At 53.6% G+C, this 18,422-nt stretch overlaps 1 protein-coding gene across 3 annotated transcripts in view; it reads right to left on the bottom strand.

The window, feature by feature from the left end:
* Positions 1-18,422, bottom strand: part of SLC38A12 (solute carrier family 38 member 12) — a 61,367-nt gene that overhangs the window by 15,620 nt on the left and 27,325 nt on the right. For all 3 annotated transcript variants that reach the window (XM_004432723.3, XM_014789229.2, XM_087441540.1), the window contains one exon: positions 4,693-4,786. In XM_004432723.3, coding sequence (XP_004432780.1) covers positions 4,693-4,786 — 94 coding nt within the window. The remainder of the gene's footprint in view (positions 1-4,692; positions 4,787-18,422) is intronic.

Here is an 18,422-nt window from a genome sequence, read left to right as displayed (position 1 = left end):
TAGCGGCTTAGGGCTCGGACTCTGAGGCCACAGCTGCTGGACCTGTGGCACAAAGGACAGCACTTTTGGCTGCATCTCTCCTAAGTGTCCCTGGTCTACCGACCGCTGGCAGAGAGACAGCTAGGAGCTAAAGAGGAAGCCCTGGCCTCTCTGTGAGGTGGGTCTGCTGCTCATTCGTCTCAGGCTCAAGCTTCCTCGAAGGCGGTGGCGGTGGGGGTGGAGGCTGCAGGGCTGTAGGGAAGGCTCCCCACCCGGTGTGCACTGGGGACCAGTGCTGAGATGGGGCAGAGAGGAGGCTGCCAACCACAGACGCTTCAAGACCTCACGGGGGGACATCCAGCGCCACAGCTCCTCCTGGAGGTGGCTTCAGCCATGTCCCTGATCTTTTGGCCAGCCCCAAGGGAGGCGCACTCTGACGCTACTCCCGGGATGCATCAGCTGACAGAGATGATGATGGCGGGGATGCAGGTTGCGGCTGATATCTGAATGCTGACCCAGTGCCAGGCACTGTGCTAACAGCACTTTCTACACGATCCTATTTTATCCTCACGGCTGCTCCATGAGGGCAGTCTAGCCTTTGCCACTGCCAGACAAGGAGCCTGCCTGAGGCAGGCTTGGCCTGTGGGGGCACCTTGGGAGTGCACACCACTTGACCCGCACTGAAGGGAACAATGGGAGGATGTAGGATGGTGTGAGCAGCCAGCAGGGGTAGCACCTGGGCCAGAGCCGAAGCTGTGGGCTCCAGACCCTGCGGCCGGCTGATCTAAAGCAGCTGCCCTGGGGCAAGCGACTGGACGGCACAGGGGCCTGGTCAGGAAGTCTGCTAAGGCCGGAACAACAGTCTCACACGCTGGGATGGCAGCTGGAGGCCGTCCTTGCACATGTGAATTCAGAGGCATTTGCAATCCGGGTCTCCCAAACTGACCAGCCTGGTCTCCTCAGAACTTATTTGGGGAGCAAAAGAAATCAATCAGTGTTGGCACCTGTCATACATGTTCTGACATTTTCCTGGACAAGTGGCTATTTGCAAAGGCCATCCAACCCTTTAAATCTTGTTCTGGCAGCATGAGGGGCTTCTGGGGCTAATGAACTGGAGGAGCGCACAGCGAAAGCCCCCGACGACCCGGCCTGAAGGCTTCTCAGCTCGTCTGAGCTCGGGGCCTGCTCAGGGCCGGGCTCCTGCAGTCCTCCTCGGCCTCATTTCAACAGATGGCAGAACAAATTCCTCATTAAGCACAAGAAAGTTTCCAGCTCAGCACATTTATTTATGATTTTCCAGTCCCTTTGGTGCTCATTCTTCCCTTTTGTCTTTCTAGAACCCAAGCCAGCTTATTGCCACCCCGAGCTCCCCACTCAGCTCTCTTGGACAGTGTGGTCCCTCATCTGGGGAGACGGGAGAGGCAGGGTGTGCAGGAGTGCGGGGAGGGAGGAAGGGCCACGGGGGACACGGCCGTACAACTGCTTTTCCGAAGCAAAATGAAAAGGGAGTGTGCTGCAAAATGACAACTTGGCGCAGACTTGAGAGGACAAACGGGCTTTGGTGCTCACTGTCTTTGGAGGAGTTCTAGAAAAATCATTTGGGGTCAGCTTGGGCCAGAGGAGAGACCCCGTCGGACGGCCTGGAAACAGCCAGGGGGCAGAGCTTGGTCCCTCCCATAGCAGGGCTGCCTCTTTGGTGGTGCGTGGCGGCTCCCGGGAATCCCACGACCTCCGTTCCCTTCCTTCTTCCTGAGACCATGCTGCTACCTGGGGTCAGCATGAGGGAAACGCCTTCCACCAGATCCATGAAGAAAGATGCCCAGGTGGCTCCACTGCTCCTGGCTGGGAATTGATCCCTCGGCTCGGCTACATCTTAGAGTTTACTGTGCAATTTTTCTTTCACTTGTGAGGGCTTTGTGTCACAGAGAGATTTACTTTTCAAGCCCAGAGGTCTGAGTCTTTCACGGAGAAAAATGACTGCCTGTGCTGTCACCAGTGTCACACAGTGGCACTCTGGAGAAAAGGTTCTCGGAGAGGCTACCGCCATTTGATTATCTCCCAGATCAAAGAGAGGAAAGAGGTAAACGGCTTGCAGAGGCTTGCAGAGACAATGATGACAAGACGACAATGTCACCACCAAACACGAGTGTGGATGACCTTCACGGCTGGTCTCTACCTCCTGACTTCTCTGCTGCCAAGCAACTCTCTCAAGGCCACTGCCGCCTCGCTTGGCCGCACCAAAGGGCTGCCTCCGGGTGGGAGACCAGGATGATTCCCACTGCAGTCCCTGGGGCTAACTAGCAGCCACCTTGCTGCTCCATGGGAGGGGGCTCTGGTTGGGAGAAGGAGAGGCAGAACAGGGTCATGAGGGGCTGGGGCAGCCTGCCGCCGTGGGAAAGAGCAATGGATTTTCTAAAGCAACTGAGCCGCCAATTTCACTCTGTGAGCCTCGTTCAGGGGGAGCGGAGGACTCCAGCAGCAGAACGGAAAGGAGGTAAGGGCCGTTCTGGGACATCTTGGAGGCCCCCAGGGCCTGCCAGCAATGGAAGCTGCAAAGTGCCTCCTCTGCAGGTGGGAGCTGAGTCTGCCCGAGTCTGGGGGCGCCTCGTGTGCTGTACCAAGGCAATCGCTCTTCACTGACCGTTAGCCTCCCCTCCTCCCTATCTTCCCCCTTTCAACGAATATATTGCTCACCAGACAGAGAGAGGACTTTGTCACGCTCAATAGGCACCGGAGTGCTACGGAAGCTATTAACTGTCATTATCCGGGCGGCCGTCCCCTCGCGGGCTGACATGGGAATGCATCACGCCAGCTAACGCACGGGCGTCCCCCCACCCTGCTCCTACCCTCCACACGAGGGAAAGGGAACAGGAGCCCCTTCTCACTGTTGATGCAGCAGGCCAAGGATGGCCAATCCCGAGTGGGGCGGGGCCGGACTTTCAGGACTTTGGGACCTGGTTGCAGGGAGAAGAGGAGCTGGGACAACAGAGTTGGCCCAGGGAAGCGAGGAAGAACATTTTCCTCCAAATACCGCTTTACCGGGAAAACTCCTTCTGAAGATCACTAGGTCTTTCAAATACTTCTTAGAAGCAGGAAAAGGTTGGACGGTCAGTGATTCTGATCCTTGCTGATCCCAATGTTTGGAAACAATCCCTCCCGGCACCTAAGGAGGCTCCATCCCAACACCCTATCCTTGGAGCTATGCGATCCTCATATTCTATGACAAGGTCTCATTTTTTCCAAGGTAGTTACGTTAATTTAACCCAGGGCTTTGGAGTTTGTGAATGAAATCTGAGAACAGCACCCTGCAGGTGAGCATAGGATCAGACCAACTGAATGGGGTAGATAAGAAATCCTGCCCCATCCAGGTATGGGACAGGTGGCCTCCCGCTCCCTTGTCTCAGCTGGATGATGAAGGACAGGCTCATCAAGTTGCTAAGCCCCAAAGTGCACACACCAGACAACTCAGTGCTGCTCATTCCCCTGCAAGGAAGGACCAAGAGTGGGAAGAAGTTACAAGCTGGCAAGTTTGGCTCAAGACAAGGCAGAACTTCCCAGCACTGACAAACATCCCCTCAGAGTGGGAGAATTCCCCGGTTGTGAGCTCCTGGGTGAAGGCCGTCCCATCCACATGCTGCAGAGCCTACCCCTGCAGGGCCAGGGGCTGGGCCGGGTGACTGCCCCGGTCCCTTCCAACTGAAGATGCCAGGACTTCCGTGATGTGGTGTCACCTTATGCTGGGATCTTGGAAGCCTGAGTGCAGGGAAGGGGGGACTGGAGGCGCCAAAATTGCCAGAAATCATTTGGATCAGAAACTGTCCTGAGCTCTTCGTGATCCAGTGCTGAGTGCTGGCATAGAATGAGGAGCAGCATGCACCCCGAGTCCCAATGAGGAGTGAATGCAGTGGGAAAGGGAACTGGGGAGCAGCAACAGGGAGGAGGAGTTCTAACCTTGGGTTCCTCTGGGACCTGTGTGCCAAGGGGCAGGTGAGGTCGTGGGGAGCAGCCCTGGAGGGTCCTGGAGGCTGGGCAGACCCACTCTGCCAGGCCCCTCAACCAGAACAGCAACAGTGCTCTTTGCTTTTAGACCAAAACAAGCGGGCAACTGATCCCAGAGCATGTGCTGGCTGACAGGGGTGGCAGGGACCCCACACCCTCCCGTCCTGGGTCCAGGTGGGTCAGCAGCCAGGCCCTTCCAGGTGGGATGGTGTGGTAGAATGAAGGAGTTCCCTCCAAACTCCCTGAGGACAGTGGTGCTCTTGCTTAGCGGGGCATCAGTCAGTTAGAAGGCACTGTGGATGGGGTGCCTTTTCACAGCTTGGTGGCCAGGAACGCAGAGGTGGCTGCCATGGCCTGCTGGGTTTTTAGGTTTTATGCACAGTGTACCTATGAAAAGGCAGAATGACGCTGCTCATGTGCCCTGAAGTGGGCAGAGCCTGACCCAGACCCTCAAGAGCCCAGGCCCAGCCTGTGCGCCGGTAGGGACCCAGTGCAGGTGTGTGAAAAAGGCTGGCTCTGGAATCAGCAGTCCCTGCCCAGCCCCAGCTCCATCCACACTATGTGACCTCAAGTCACTATTGTTTTTGATACTAAATTTCCCCACCAGTAGAAAGGTAGGCAGAGCACCTGCCTCCTTGTACAGCCATCTCAGGAAAGATTAAGGAAGGGACGAGGGGAGAAAGGGCAGAGACACGAGATGTTTCTCAGACTCACCTATCCATCTCATCAGGGAGGTCAGGATCTGCAGGTACTTGGTCTTCTGGACGTCAAAGAAGGTGAAGGGTCCAAGGAGGAGAGTAAAGACAGCCTGGGTGACGAAAATAAGAGTAAGGGGGGATGCAGAGGATGGGCTGCATGAGGCACACCATGTGTATGGGGAGGACACACTGTTCACGCAGCCCCTGGCCATGCTGGTCCTAACCCAGTTATGCATCTGAACCAGCAGAGGCTCCCTGGGGTCAAACGGCATCACCTGCTCAGTTCTCACAGCCTGGGGTGCAAAAGAAATCCAGAGCTGTGCTTCTCTGCCCTTCCTCACACCTACTGTCCTGAGCCTACTTTCTAGGCCAGACCCAGGCCACATCCTAGGGACACTGCCCACTTGCTTCTCTTCTCTTCAGCAAGCACTGACTGAGGATGCAAGGGTGGGCACTGAGCTGGGCACGAGCATGGAATGGGTGAGAGAGGGCAGGAAGATAAGGATCTGAAAGAAAAACCAGGCACACCTTGGGCCCTCACGATTTACTGGGAAGAAAAGACACAGGGAGGAGGGGATGCGGGCACCCTGACAATGCAGCACAAGGGAGAGGTTCTGAAGCGTTCAGAGGGAAGCATTAATCAGGAGGTCATTAATCAGAAATGTTTTTAACCTAAAGAGAAGGGAAGCCCGGAGAACCAAAGCCAGTGGCTTCCAGTGCAAACCTCTCAGAGAAGTATCCAGGACCAAGAGAAGGGGGCACATCCAGGAAAACTGGGAGTGGAGAAGTTTGGGGGTGGGGGAGAGGTCCAGCCAGAGAAGTGGGTGCCTGCTGGCATTGGTCCCCTGGGTTCTCTTCCTCTTTGGAGAACAGGGGAAAGCGAATGTTTACTTAAAAAAAAAAAAAAAAAGGAGAGGGGGCCAGCCTGGTGGTGTAGTGGTTAAGTTCACATGCTCTGCTGTGGGCGGCCCGGGGTTCGCAGGTTCAGATCCTGGGCGTGGACCTATGCACCGCTCATCAAGCCATACTGTGGCGGCATCCCACATACAAAATGAGGAAGATGGGCACGGATGTTAGCTCAGGGACAATCTTCCTCACCTTAAAAAACCCAAAAAAACAAACAAAAAAACTATTAAAAAAAAAAAGAGAACAGATTAGTGGTTACCAGTAGGGAAGGGGGTGGGGGGGAGGGTGAAAGGGATAAAGGGGCACATGTGTATGATGGATAAAAACTAGACAATTGGTGGTGAGCACGATGCAGTCTATACGGAAACTGATATATAATAATGTACACCTGAAGTTTACACAATGTTATAAGCCAATATGACCTCAAAAAAATACTTTAAAAAAAAGGAGTTCAAACCCCATCTTAGAAAACTGATCTCTGGGAAATTTGAACCCTCTTTGGGGGTAAACGTGGCACAGCAGAGACGGGGGCTGGGAGCTGGGGAAGGTTAGGATTTCCATGCCAAATCGGCTGCTCAGGGAGCAGAGGAATTAAAAGCTGCTGGTTGGAGTTACAATGATGGTACGATTTCCAATCTGCCACTCGGCAGCAGCAGAGGCATCAGACCTTATTAACATTTCCACTGTGCCATTTTATCACGTTAATGCTAATGACACTCACCAGAGATGAGCAGACGCTCGTGGAAGCCCGAGTGTGGGGAGCGGGGCCCACTTTGGGGAGTTGGGCCTGGCCCTGTGATCTGGGTGAATACATCACAGCTGCTCAGCCTGGCGGCCAGTCCCTGGCTCCCTGGCTCCCCCATGACAGGCAGGCGGGACCTCCCCCGCCCCCATCCGCAAGGAGAGCAGGATGTGGGAGAAGCTGTGACCTCTTATCCAAGTCCATTATCACTGTGAGAACGAATGACATGAAAGACTAAAGTGCCGCTTAAGGAAAAGGCTCTAATTAGCTGGGGTGAATAAGGCCTCTTGGCAGTCACCAGGCCTGGGAGACTTCTGGAAGGAAGAGCTTTCTGCTGGGGGCCTAGAATCAGCCCTGCTTCCATTCAGGAGAGGGGGGAGGAGAAGCGTTTCCATCAGGCTTAGGGGTGGCTGGGGAGGCACAGGAAAGGGACTCTCCTGGCAAAAGAAACGGGCAGCCCTCGCTGGCCCCCCTCAGGCCCAGGGAGAGGGGCCGGGGACACAGTAAGGTACAGAATCACCAACTCTTTGAGGGAAAGTCTGTATGCAGCACCACCAGCAAGTCATTTAGGAAAATTACCACTTCAGGGAAACTTTCCACTGATGAATTTCTCTTTTGAAGGATGGCAGAGGGAGATGTCATGCGGAAGAATAAACACAAAGCCACTTGCCGCAAATGTTTCCAAACAACCGTGGCCTGCTGAAAACTGGACTCCTGGTGTGCCCGGGGGCCTGGTGTTGAGGCGTTTCACCTCCGACCTGAGATGAGTCTCACGGAAAACACGGTACTCCAACTCTGTGGGTGCTGGAAATTTTCTTGGGGGTGGCTTATGTGGGAGGTCAGATCTCTGAAGCCTAAAGACTGGTTTTTAAAATGTTCCACTATGTGGAAACAGGGAGATAGCAGAACCAGCCCGAAAGGCAGGCAGGGAATTCTGCTACTACAGTCTGCACGGGTCCTTTCCTCCAGGAACCCTTTCTCAGATGCTGAATCCATCTTCATCCTCTTCCTTGGCACATGTTTATTAAGATCCTATTACACATGAGGCCCCGTTCCATAAAATCCTGTAGGATGGGATCCCCACTCGCTGATGGCATCTCTCTTCTCTTTAAAGAGACCAAGCATACGGACACATCTCAAAAAGGTAGAGTGAGAAGTGTATACAAGGTGCCAACTGAGTGATGGGGAATATGAGTCTAGGGGGGCTCAGAATGAGGGTCCACGTCCACTTGGCACTCTCACATCCAGTGCTAGGGACAGCAGGTCTATCCTCAGAGCAGGAATTGGTGGGAAAAGGCTCTTTTGGAAGATCTGGCCAATAGCCGTGACATCCATGTCTGGACGGCAGCTGGGATGTGGTTTCTTTTTCTTTTAATGCTCAGGAGCACAGATCGACCGCACCACCCAGGAAGGTGCAGGGTGGTGCAAACGCTCGCAGACCGCCAAACAGCAGCTCTTGCACGGGGCCGCTCGCTCATGCATCAGAGGGAGCCCAGACCAAGAGACGCAGCACAAGCTGGGGCTAATTAAGGAACAGGTGTCCTCTGCAGATTAGTTAGAGCCAGGCTCGGCACTGCAGGGCCGGCATCCGGAGGGGGAAAGGACAGAGGATACGGAGCGGCGGCACGTGCTGCCAACCCACGGTGTGGCCGAGAGGTCTTTGGAAGAAAGGGGACGCAGGGGAAGAAATGACCCCAGTGTCCCAATGGTCCAGTGGGGACAGAGTTCATCTCTGAAGGCTGAACAGCCAAGCGTGGCACCTTGCTTTCTCTTCTCTTTTTCAAAAAGAGAACTAAAAAGCCAAGAGACAGCCTATCCTCCCGAGTCTTCTCGTCTAGCCCATATGACATTATAAATTAGCTGGCTCCTGAGCAATTTTCCAACCCCCAAATGCCATTGATCAGTTCAAACTCAGTCTCTGTTCAAGGACTCTCCCAGCCCAACTCATTACAGGAGGCAGGGACACCAACTGCTGCAGCCAAATGCATTTCTTAAAAAAAAAGAAAGGAAAGAAAGCACAGTTCTTTGGTTTCTGATGAAATCTTCCAACTGGTCACTGGGAATAAAGTCTGAGGCAGACCTGGGAGGGTGCAAATGGGGCTGCTCGTGTCTGTCTTTCTTCTTGGGTTGCTGAGTTTAGATGTCACCAAAGGCCCCATGGCAATCCTGCCAGTCTTGTGGACACAGGCAGCTCTTGTTCCCAGGGCACTGCCAGCACTGCCTGGCCACGGCTTTAACAGTGTCCCGGTGGCACTCTGAATTGAACACGGAGTCTGAAGCTCAACACAGCTGCCTTTCCCCCCGCGCAGGTTACGTGCATCACCCGCCTCCAGTTGCTCCAGCTCCAGACTTCCAACAGTCTCCGACTCCTTCCTTGCTCTCTGTACTGGTGTCCTGTGACTGCTGTAACTTGGTGCCTCAAAACCACAAAAACATAGTTCTTGCAGTCCTGAAGGGGAAACGGGGCATAGGGCAAGGGCTCCTAACCCTGCCCGGGGCAGGACAGGCGTGGGGACACAGGGGGCTTTACGGAGGCAATGATATCTAAAGTAAGAGGAATAGGTAGGCAAAAGACTGTCCCCTGGGGAATTTGCCCTGATCCCTTTGTCCCTGTCCTCTCCCTCCTGGCCCAGAGCCAGCTGGTGCCAGCGTCATCTCCCTACATTCAGCCCTGACCACACCTGCTCTTGTTCAACTCTCAGGGGCTCATCATTTCAGAGAGGACAAAGTCCAGTGGCCCCATGATCTGGTTCCAGCCACCGTTTTCAACCCCGTCTCTGAAGACACCACTCTCAAAACCTATAGTCCAGCAGCCCCAGGCCGTGAGTCTCCAATGTGCCCAGTGTCTTCCTGCTACTGGGCCTTTGCTCGGCAAGACTGTCACTCTATTTCTGCTGGTCCAAGTCCTGCCATCGGTCAAGTCCCACTCAAAAGTCTGCTCCATCACCCAGTTGTTGTCTTCCGATTCCCCTCCCTGGAATCAGCCGTGTTTTCCCCACGAGCCCTCGGCCGGCTTCTCCAGGCAGCAGCTGCAGGGCCTGCACATCCACGTTCCCAACAGTGCTCAGCACAGCGCCCCCACAGGAGAACTGAGCAGAGTTGTGTGCATGCCTGGAGGCCAGGGCTGGCAGGGAAGAGCCACAATTCTCCAGCCTCTGCCACAAATGAGACCCAAGGACAGGGGAATAAGGAGAGTCCTAATCTAACCCCCAGCCCTCTGTCCAGTGGAGGCAAGACGGCTAGCCCCCCGGTGTTGCCGAGACCCTGAAGTAAGACGCTCTTGCCTGCATGAGCCAGCTGGCATCTGGGAACCAAAGGCTCGGTCACTAACTGCAGCCACCACTTTCCTCTTGCAAGTGGTTCAGAGCAGCCTCAACAGGCTGCCCCAGCTACGGAATGGGAGAAACACATGCTGGGCTACTTAAGAGAAGGATCTTTAAATCAGGAACTCTTGACTCAGACCTGCCGAGGCTGAGCTGTGTTCACTACCTGCCTCCATCTTCTCGAGTTTTAACCCTACGACCCGCCGCACTCAAAAGGAAAGGCTCCAACGCCCCTCAGTCTTGCTTCACACACTAAATGAGCCCAGGATTGGCCACGTATTATGTCCTTGGTTTAAGTGCACAAGATGAGAGAGCGAGAGTGAGTGTGTCAACATCAGAGCACAAAAGTAAAGCAGCTTGATACCTAGCTCCCTGTCCCCAAATTTCTCTGCAAGTTTAGCTGGTCAGAGAAACAAAATGAAAATTTAAATTTGGTGCTCGCCCCAAAATAAACTCCAGCCTAACAAGTTGCAAAGTCCTACCTTCTGCCTGCCTATCCCTGACATCACCCTCCACCCTGTCTTCCCCCTGCCGGTTCCTGGTAACTACTCATCACACCAAAGGAGTCCTACGATAACGTCACCGCCCAGTGCTGCAGATCCCGCCCCCCCCCCAGCCCCCACACTTTACAAAGTGCTCACACACGCATGGTTTTGTGTCACGCTCACGGCCATCTGCGAAGTCACCAGGCAGGTGACGATGCCTCATTTTACTGATGAGGGGGCTGAGGCGCCGGAGAGGTTCAGTGACAGGGTAAGAAAGTGGCAGAGGGGAGTGGAAGTCTCCTGCCCCTGTCCCTCTGCCTGCTGTGACCCGCACACGGCACCCTGTGTTAGGCTGTGCTCCTCTTCGACCTGCTATCCCCACATCAAGCTGAGTCTCACCCTCACGCCTTTACCCTCGTGACTACTCTTGCTGGCAAAGAATTTCCCTCTACCTTCCTTATTCCTCTCGCCTTCAAAGCCCTGCTCAAGTGCCAGTCTCCTCCGCAAGTTCCTCCAAATGTTGTAATCCTCCCTGGGGGCTCCTGACTGAATTACAAACCCACAGTCGGTACCACATTACTTATTCTTGCAGGTTCTGACTTGCTCCTTTTTCATGGATTGATTTTGTGCCCCCAGCAGGGTATAAGCACCATGATGGCAAGGACCGCATCCCTGCTCGTCCCAGCACCTAGGAAGGCTCGGCACACGTAACATGCTCAATAAGCATTTGCAGGATACGTTGAATTTGGTGGAGGAAGCGCCTGGTAGAAAGGTATAATCCTGCAGCAGGGGAGGAGGCAACCCCAGTCTTGCTGACTTGCCCTGTACCCTCCACCAGTCCTCCCTGCCACGGGCAATGTCTGAGCTGGCAGAGCCAACAGCATGCAGGTATGCAAACACCACCAGCTCTGCCTGAAAGCAGTTCACTGGGTCAGGGAAAAAAATTCTCCTCCCAAAACAGTTGTGATATCAATACGCTTTGATTTCGGAAGAGCAAATCAAAACAGCATTGCTCTGAGCATACCCACTGGTTTCAGGGGAGAATGATACTCAGCCCAGATGAAGGAGAAAAGGCACATCTGAGAAGAGCCCAGGGACTTGGCTGCCTGCCATCAGAGCACCTCCCGGGACCTCTACCCGGAAGATGCTCAGACCCCCGTGGGCTGTGACCACTCTGTGAATCCGCTTGGCCCCCGAAGGGGTGATGTCATAGAAGAAACCTAAAGTCAAAAACCTCCTTTGAAGGTCTTCCTTCAAAGGAGCAACTCCTATTCTTTCCACGCCTACCTCTGGGGACATGGATTCACAGTTCCCAGATAGTCACAGATGAGCCACCCACCAGTTCCTCTCTTATAAAAAAAAACTAAAGCCCCCAATCCTGTTTGCTGTCATCTTTTCTCCTGCTGGGAAGAGGTGGAATGGACTGCAGCTTCTAATCAGAACTTAAACTTGGATGAAATTCAACAATACCCATAGTCTATTTCACTCCCCTCAAAAAAGAGTCGGGGAGATAGAGGGTGTGCCATTCTTGGAGGAAAGGGAAGGCAGGAGAGACTGATGTGCTCAAGTGATGGCCACCATATAGGACAAACATTCTAAGAAGCTCTGAGCAACTCCACGGGGCACAGAGCCATACACCAATTACCTTCTGTAACAAGTGAGACAATACCTTAGAAGAGACGCAGGGCAGTCGGCCCAGGTAGGGTCCCTCCCAGCTCTGCCCTCCACCTAGATGTGAGCATACCATCCCGTGGGGACAAAGGCCAAATGGTCAAGGAAGCCAGAAGCGGCCAGCAAAGCACAAAGGCGATGCTTCTGTGGTGTTCCCTCATTCCCGGGGCCAAAAGAAAGCTTGGACCTGAAGGAGGTAACCCTCTGCCGTGCCGGCTATTATGAACATTGATGAGGCAGAGGGCTGGGTAACTTGCTAGATGGCCAGTTCTCAGAGTGCCTGCTTATTTATTTCCCTCTAAAAATAACGTTTTTTTTTTTTGGTTTTGTTTGTAGTAAGATGGAACTTCCAAGAGACAAGAGTTCAGGCCTCAGCTGCTTTCTCTTCACTCTACCTGTGGCTCCTGAAGTTTCAACATACAAGGCCAGCAGACCCCCTTAGAGCCTGCTTGCTCTAGGCGTGGGGGGTACTGGGATTTCTCTGTTAATTTTGCAGGGGTGACGAAGCAGTAAGTCTTGGGTTGCTGAATGGCCATACACTGCCCAGTCTACCCTAAACACACAGGGACCTGCTGGGCCTGACTACGGCATAGACGGGCTTGGCACGCACGGGCACAGAGGAGCTAGTTTAGGTGGAGATGGTAACACACCGATGGCACAGCTGAGCTCTCTAGACAGATTCTGGAGGTTATTTCAAGTGAGAAAGGAAACGAATGCCTATATTACGGGGCCGTCCTTATTAGGCACTGGGGGTTAAGAGTTAATTGGGGTTAATAGCAACTCAGCATGAACCCATCCCTAAATGGGAACTGAACTTCCAACACATCCTTGAAGTGCAGTGAAGAAATATTCAAGGATTCTATTTTTATTTCTCAAGTGGCTGTGAACATCTTGGTTTGGGAGTTTTTATTTTCTCAACTTGAATTATGACGTCTGGGGATTCATCCACAAAAAAGGAGGTGAGTTCTGAGGTAGTGAGGGACAATGGAAGGACTGCAGGCTTCAGGGCCATGTGCACAGGGTGGGGGTGTGTGTCCTGATGTTGCCCCAGCTAACTGTGAGACCCTGGCGCATTAGTGAACTTCTCAAAGCACACTGCGTGTGCACAGAACATATCCGATAAACATTAGCCCCGGCCACCTGACCCCAACAAGTATCAGCACACACCCACGTCATCACACCCCAAACATCCTGTCCTCCAAACACCCCAGGAGGGGGAATACGAAACAACTGAAGCCAGGTGAGGACCTCCAGCCCAAGAGCGTTATGTCAATACTCTTCTTACTGGACTTCCCTTACCTCCACCCAAGTTCAATAAGGGTCTAAATGCTCTTTAGGGGAGTTCAAGTTCTTCCCAACCAAACACGAAGGAACAGTCATCATGCAGAAGATGACTGTGAGAGACAGACAGCAGGTGCTGGGTCTGAAGCTGTGTTGGCAGCGTGTGTGTACCAAACCAATGATCCATCATCGTGGCTTATTTGCCAAAACCCTATGATGAGATGCATGATTCCATCTAGAGGAGGTCGTCTGAGTTCTGCAGGACTGGCGCATTCACATGAAACTGTGAGAATGAGGTTTCAGAAACAACATTCCCCCATAGGGCAGAAGATGAGCAGCAACCTTCCAAAGATCCAGCCCAGTGAGAAGCTGACCCAGAGAATGTGAGGAGCCTTGTTGTGGGAGAGGGGACTTCTGTCAGGATAGGCTGCTGGACTTCAGACACCAACCCAATCATGATGGAGACGCTCCAATCTTTCACCCACCAATCCCTCAAATATCATTTACCTGGTGGTGATGAGCAATGAAGATAGAGGGAGGCTGGAACGCCTCTTAGTGCACTTACCCACTCCACAGCAGTGACTACTGTCTGCCCAACACCTTCCCAGAATGTGCTACTTAGAGCAAGTTACAGCTTATTATCCCTGGGTACCCCCTCCCCAAACCCTCACCTAGAAGGTCCTTGGAGATGCTTGCCGAATGGATTGAAAGACTGAAAGATTTAGGTGATGCCTGAAGATAAAAATGGAGAGTCGATGCCCAGATATTCTAAAGAAGTGTGTGCCTGTTGAGCATACAAGTCAGCTCTATAAATCCAGCTGTCATCTCACGACATCCTTCAGCAGAAAACCGAGTCTGCTCATGTCAAACAATTCAGCCTCATTCTGAATGAGTGCGTAGACGTGTAATACCTGCAGCCATCACCAAAAGGCAAGCGTGCACTTGCTGGGAGATGCTGAGCCCGAGAGAGGAGGGCGCTGAGTCCTGAACAAAGGCAATAACGAGCCAAAAGTTAAAGATCTTGCAGAGAGTTCTTAAGTGGCCACTGAGCTACAGAACAGAGGCACGAAACCAAGCCCACGGAACTCAACAGGCGGTCCGAGGATCAGGGAGCTGGCCAGGATAAAAGACTTGACCCTATGCCCGATTAACTGAGAGGAGGACAAAACTCTGGGGCACCTTCCCGGCAGAGATGTGGACTGGCCAGTGAAGTGATACCTGAACAACTTCTGCCGAAATACTGGCAAAAACGTTATTCATCTCTGATACTGGGGAGCCTGGGGGAATGATTTCAGGAAGAAACCATGGAAGGGGTGGATGCTCCCAACTCCACACACAAGGACAGCTCCAGCTGTCACAAGCTCAGAATGCTGCCTCCCAGAGGATGTGAATTTAGTCGGTTTGTGGCTGGGAAGGTCAGCATGGAAAAGAAGGGATGAGAGCCTCCTAGATAGAGTGGAGGGAGCAACTGCTTCCAGGAGGCCAGTGGTCGAGTGGCAGCCTTGATGCAGGCTGCATGGGATGAGAGCTCCCTAAGCCTCCCGCGCCAGCTGAGATGGAAGGGCTTAAACACAGCCACAGTCCAGGGCCCTGGGGCACCACTCACCAACTCTTGGGGAGCCTGGGTGATGCTGTTCTCAGCCCTGTCAGCCTGGACACAACCAGGGTACTCGGAAGGCAGTTCTCGGGCTCGCTCTGTTACTCCCCAAACACACCGACTAAAAGGCCACGTTTGACTGTTTGACAGTTGAAAACATCCCCAGGTCCCTTCCTCAAAACCTCTGCTTCCCTTTTTTCAAGGCAACTGGAAACAGAACAGACCCAGGAAAGAATCCAAATAACTTCCTTTCCTGATCTCCCTTCTCTAGACAACCCCTGCTCTACTTAGATGAGAGAGAAAATCCTTACTCAGGGGCCTGAGGTTTGTAACCTAACTTTACGGTTTTTGCTCTGGGAGGGAAAAAACTGAGCATGTCTCCTCCCTAACCCCTAGATGGTGAAAAAGAAAGGCTGGGAAACTCATCCCAAACTTCCCAAGCAGTGTGATGTCTTATCTAGGGGCCTGGCTGCTTAACTCAGTTCTAAAGATGGTGGGAGAAGGAGCTGCCTGGGAGGGAGTGAATGAGGGCTCCTGGGTACAAGGTGGCCCGGCGGTGCGCCGCAGGAAACAGTTCACGTGCCGTGACCGCCACAGGAGGGAGCTGTCTTTCCAGAATGCACGTTGTGGCTCCCAGGCAGTGGTCTCCACCATCATGTCACAGTCCCCTCCCACCCCAGCCTTTGGAATCAGGACAAGTCCCAGATACCTGGTCCAGGTATCACCCCCAACATCATCTCCAAGCGCCCAGTTGGGAGATGGTTGGGGGGTCGTGTTCTGAGGGGATGCTGTTGGCAGGGAGGGATAGCTCTGCCCCTGAACAGGCCACTCTTATACCCAGAGCCTTCTCCTGCTTCCTGACACTCCCTAGGAGGCTGATCCATCACTCAGAGAAGGTTCTGCCTTGGGGGCAGGGAAGAAAGAGGCTCAGAGGAGGGCAAGAGAACCAACACCGATGAGCACCCACTGAGTGCCCAGACACAACAGCATCTTCCACCTAAGATCTTTTTTGAACCGAGACACTGTGAATTGGTTATGGTCTGCATTTTAGAAAACTGAGGTTGAGGGGGATTAAATAATTTGTCCAAGATCTCATAACTACTAAGATCAGAACTCAGGTTGTCTGTATCCAAAGCCCATTCCTTCTTTAGGGCACTTAACTGCCTCCCTGTGTATGCCCTAGAGAAAGGTCTCTCCACCACCCCCTCCATGCCCCTTCAAGGCTGGCTCCCTGTGGGGAGGGGAGGAGGGCTAGGCTGGTCCAGCGGCGTCAGCCTGGCATGGCTGTTGTATCTCTCGTCCTCTTATTGGACAAGCCTGTGTTGTCCTTTCTCAGCTGAAAAGCCAGATGGTACCTGGTGGTGGGCAGAGTTCCAAGGATTTGATGCCAGAGCTGCAACCCTTGTGGTTTGTGGAGAAAAGATAAATATCGTGGAAAACCCACACAGTCACTCACTTAATGATTCTAGGCCATCGGGGTTTATAAAGGACAGCCTGGCTCCTCGCAAGTGTGAAAGAGAGAGACAGAGTCCTCACCCACCTTGCCCAGGTGGAAAGATACAGAGGCTGGATCTTGAACTAGGAGGGCTTTAAGAACATTATGACGGGAGCTGGGTGGGACAGAGGGTGCGTGTGTGCATGAGGCTGTGGGAAGTGGGCAGAAACAGGCAGAAGGGCTGGAGGCTCTGCCTGGAGAAACAGACCTGACTCGACCTGGCACCTGCTCTAACACTTCACTGCTCGTATTTCAGGCACCAATGAGGAGGTGGCAGAGAGAGGGATGGGTGGCAAGCCATCCTCCACTTCTTGGCACATGAACAGCTTCTGACTGCTCCCCTCTACCGTCACCCAAAGACAGGGTGCCCCCAAGCCCTTGCTGAGGGGAGCTTCTGTCCTGGCAGCGACAAGCAGAGGATGACCTGCACCTCTGGGAAAGGATGCGCTACCTGGACATAGAGTTTTTCTGGCTGGAGCAGTGGCCGCCAGCTGTGGTGAGCCCTGGGCGTCAGCAGGCCTGAGGGCTGATAATGAGACTCGCACCAGTGCCCGGCTACAGACCTGCAGTGGCAACCCTCCCGAGTGGTCTCGTCCATTCACATTCTCGGAGCAACTCCTGTGTGAGGGCCCCGCCAGCTCTAGACACAAAGGTGGATAAGGCACAGCCCTGCCCTCGAGTTGCTCACAGTGAGGCCAAGTAACTGAATACGTATGAAAGTCCAATTAATGCCACAGTGGGGTAGGGGGAAGAGGAATCGTGGGCACATGTGTCTCAGGGGAATGGGCCCCGAGCTCAGGCTGGAATAAGCGGGTGTGCTCAGACTCTGAAACAAGGGAAAGACATGCGAAGGGCACAGAGCCGTGAAAGTGCCCAGTGTCTTTGGAGGACTGGCCAGCGAGGGCGGGGCAGTGGTGAGAGAGAAGTTTCCAGGAGACTGGAGCAGACCACGCCACGTGACGGAGTTCAGACGTTGCCTTATGGAGAGGAGCTTCTAACGGGTTTTAAGCAGGGAAATGGCAGTCAGATTTACCTAAAGCCAGGGCTGAAAGAATGAAATAGCAGAACAGAAAAGCCTCATGACTTTGGGGCAATCCTCATGCTGTGAGGCGGCCGGGCCTGGACTACAGGGAGGCGGCTGTGACGAGCAGCCTCTCCAAGGACAAGCACACCAGGTGCCCAGGCTCCAAGGTTCTCCTCTGAGCCCCCCGGATGGGATTCCTCTCTGTTCTAACAGGACAAGGTTTCAAAGAGACTTTAATCATGTGGACTATAAATTCCAGGGGGCAGGACGTCCTGGTCCAGCTAGGCTGCAGTGATACATGAACGAAAATGCCGTCCCAGGCCCTGGCAGCGAGCCCCATGGGAGCCAGAGCGAGGAAGGTGCACGTGTCCAGGGCAGGCTCCAAACAAACTCTCTACAGCAAAAAGAAAACAGGCCTTGCAGGGAAGGCAGGGCTTTCCTAACGGGTGGTCGAGTCTGAAAGTTCCAGAAGAGCAGCAACCTCTCCCCTCGCCCTCCTCGGGCAGACAGGAACACTTCTCCAGGCACCGCAGGCTTGGTTTACTGGGTCTCACTTTTTGGCCACTGAAATCTCTCCACAGAACATCAAAACTAGCTCTGTGTCTTGGCCTATTTCTGCTGGATGTCAAGGAAGGGCAGAGGATGGGTACACGGCATTATTTCTCCCAAGGCTGTGCCTGGAGAGACTGGGCCTGGGTGACATTATACCACTGCCTCACATACACGAGAAAGCAGGAGGTATTCGTTTTTCTTGGCCACATGACCCTGGGGCTGGGGAACAGCTGTCAAGGCCAGGATGGGGTCAACTAGTCCTTATGGGTCCTTAGAACCAGAGGACTTGTGGAGAACGGGTGGCTTGGTGAGCGTTCTGTACACCATGGACTGTGCTGTGAGTGACAGGGGCTGGGGAGCCTGTGGGTCATCATCCCGCGCCTCAGCTTCCTTGGAAAAAAGCACCCACACCCCCAACCACCTGATTCTGTCAGGAATTAAGTTGCTCAGATACTTTCGGTGATGGGCAGTGTGTATGCCCCATGGACCTTAGAACCCGCAGGGCCATTTACCTTGGAATGTAATTGCTTTTGGTGCTCCTGCCCCCTGGACGTGAGGAGGCAGAGCCACTAGGTCACCTCAACTGCCTGGTGTTTGTGCACTGCTCACTCAACGAGAGGTACCAGGTGATTGCTGCAGATGCTCTCAGCACCCTCCTTCCTCATTCCCC

This window comes from Ceratotherium simum, chromosome 16 (assembly GCF_057802395.1).
Source record: "Ceratotherium simum simum isolate JZ-2026a chromosome 16, ASM5780239v1, whole genome shotgun sequence".
In the NCBI taxonomy this organism is placed as follows: domain Eukaryota; kingdom Metazoa; phylum Chordata; class Mammalia; order Perissodactyla; family Rhinocerotidae; genus Ceratotherium; species Ceratotherium simum.
This window is presented reverse-complemented; position numbering and strand designations above follow the sequence as displayed.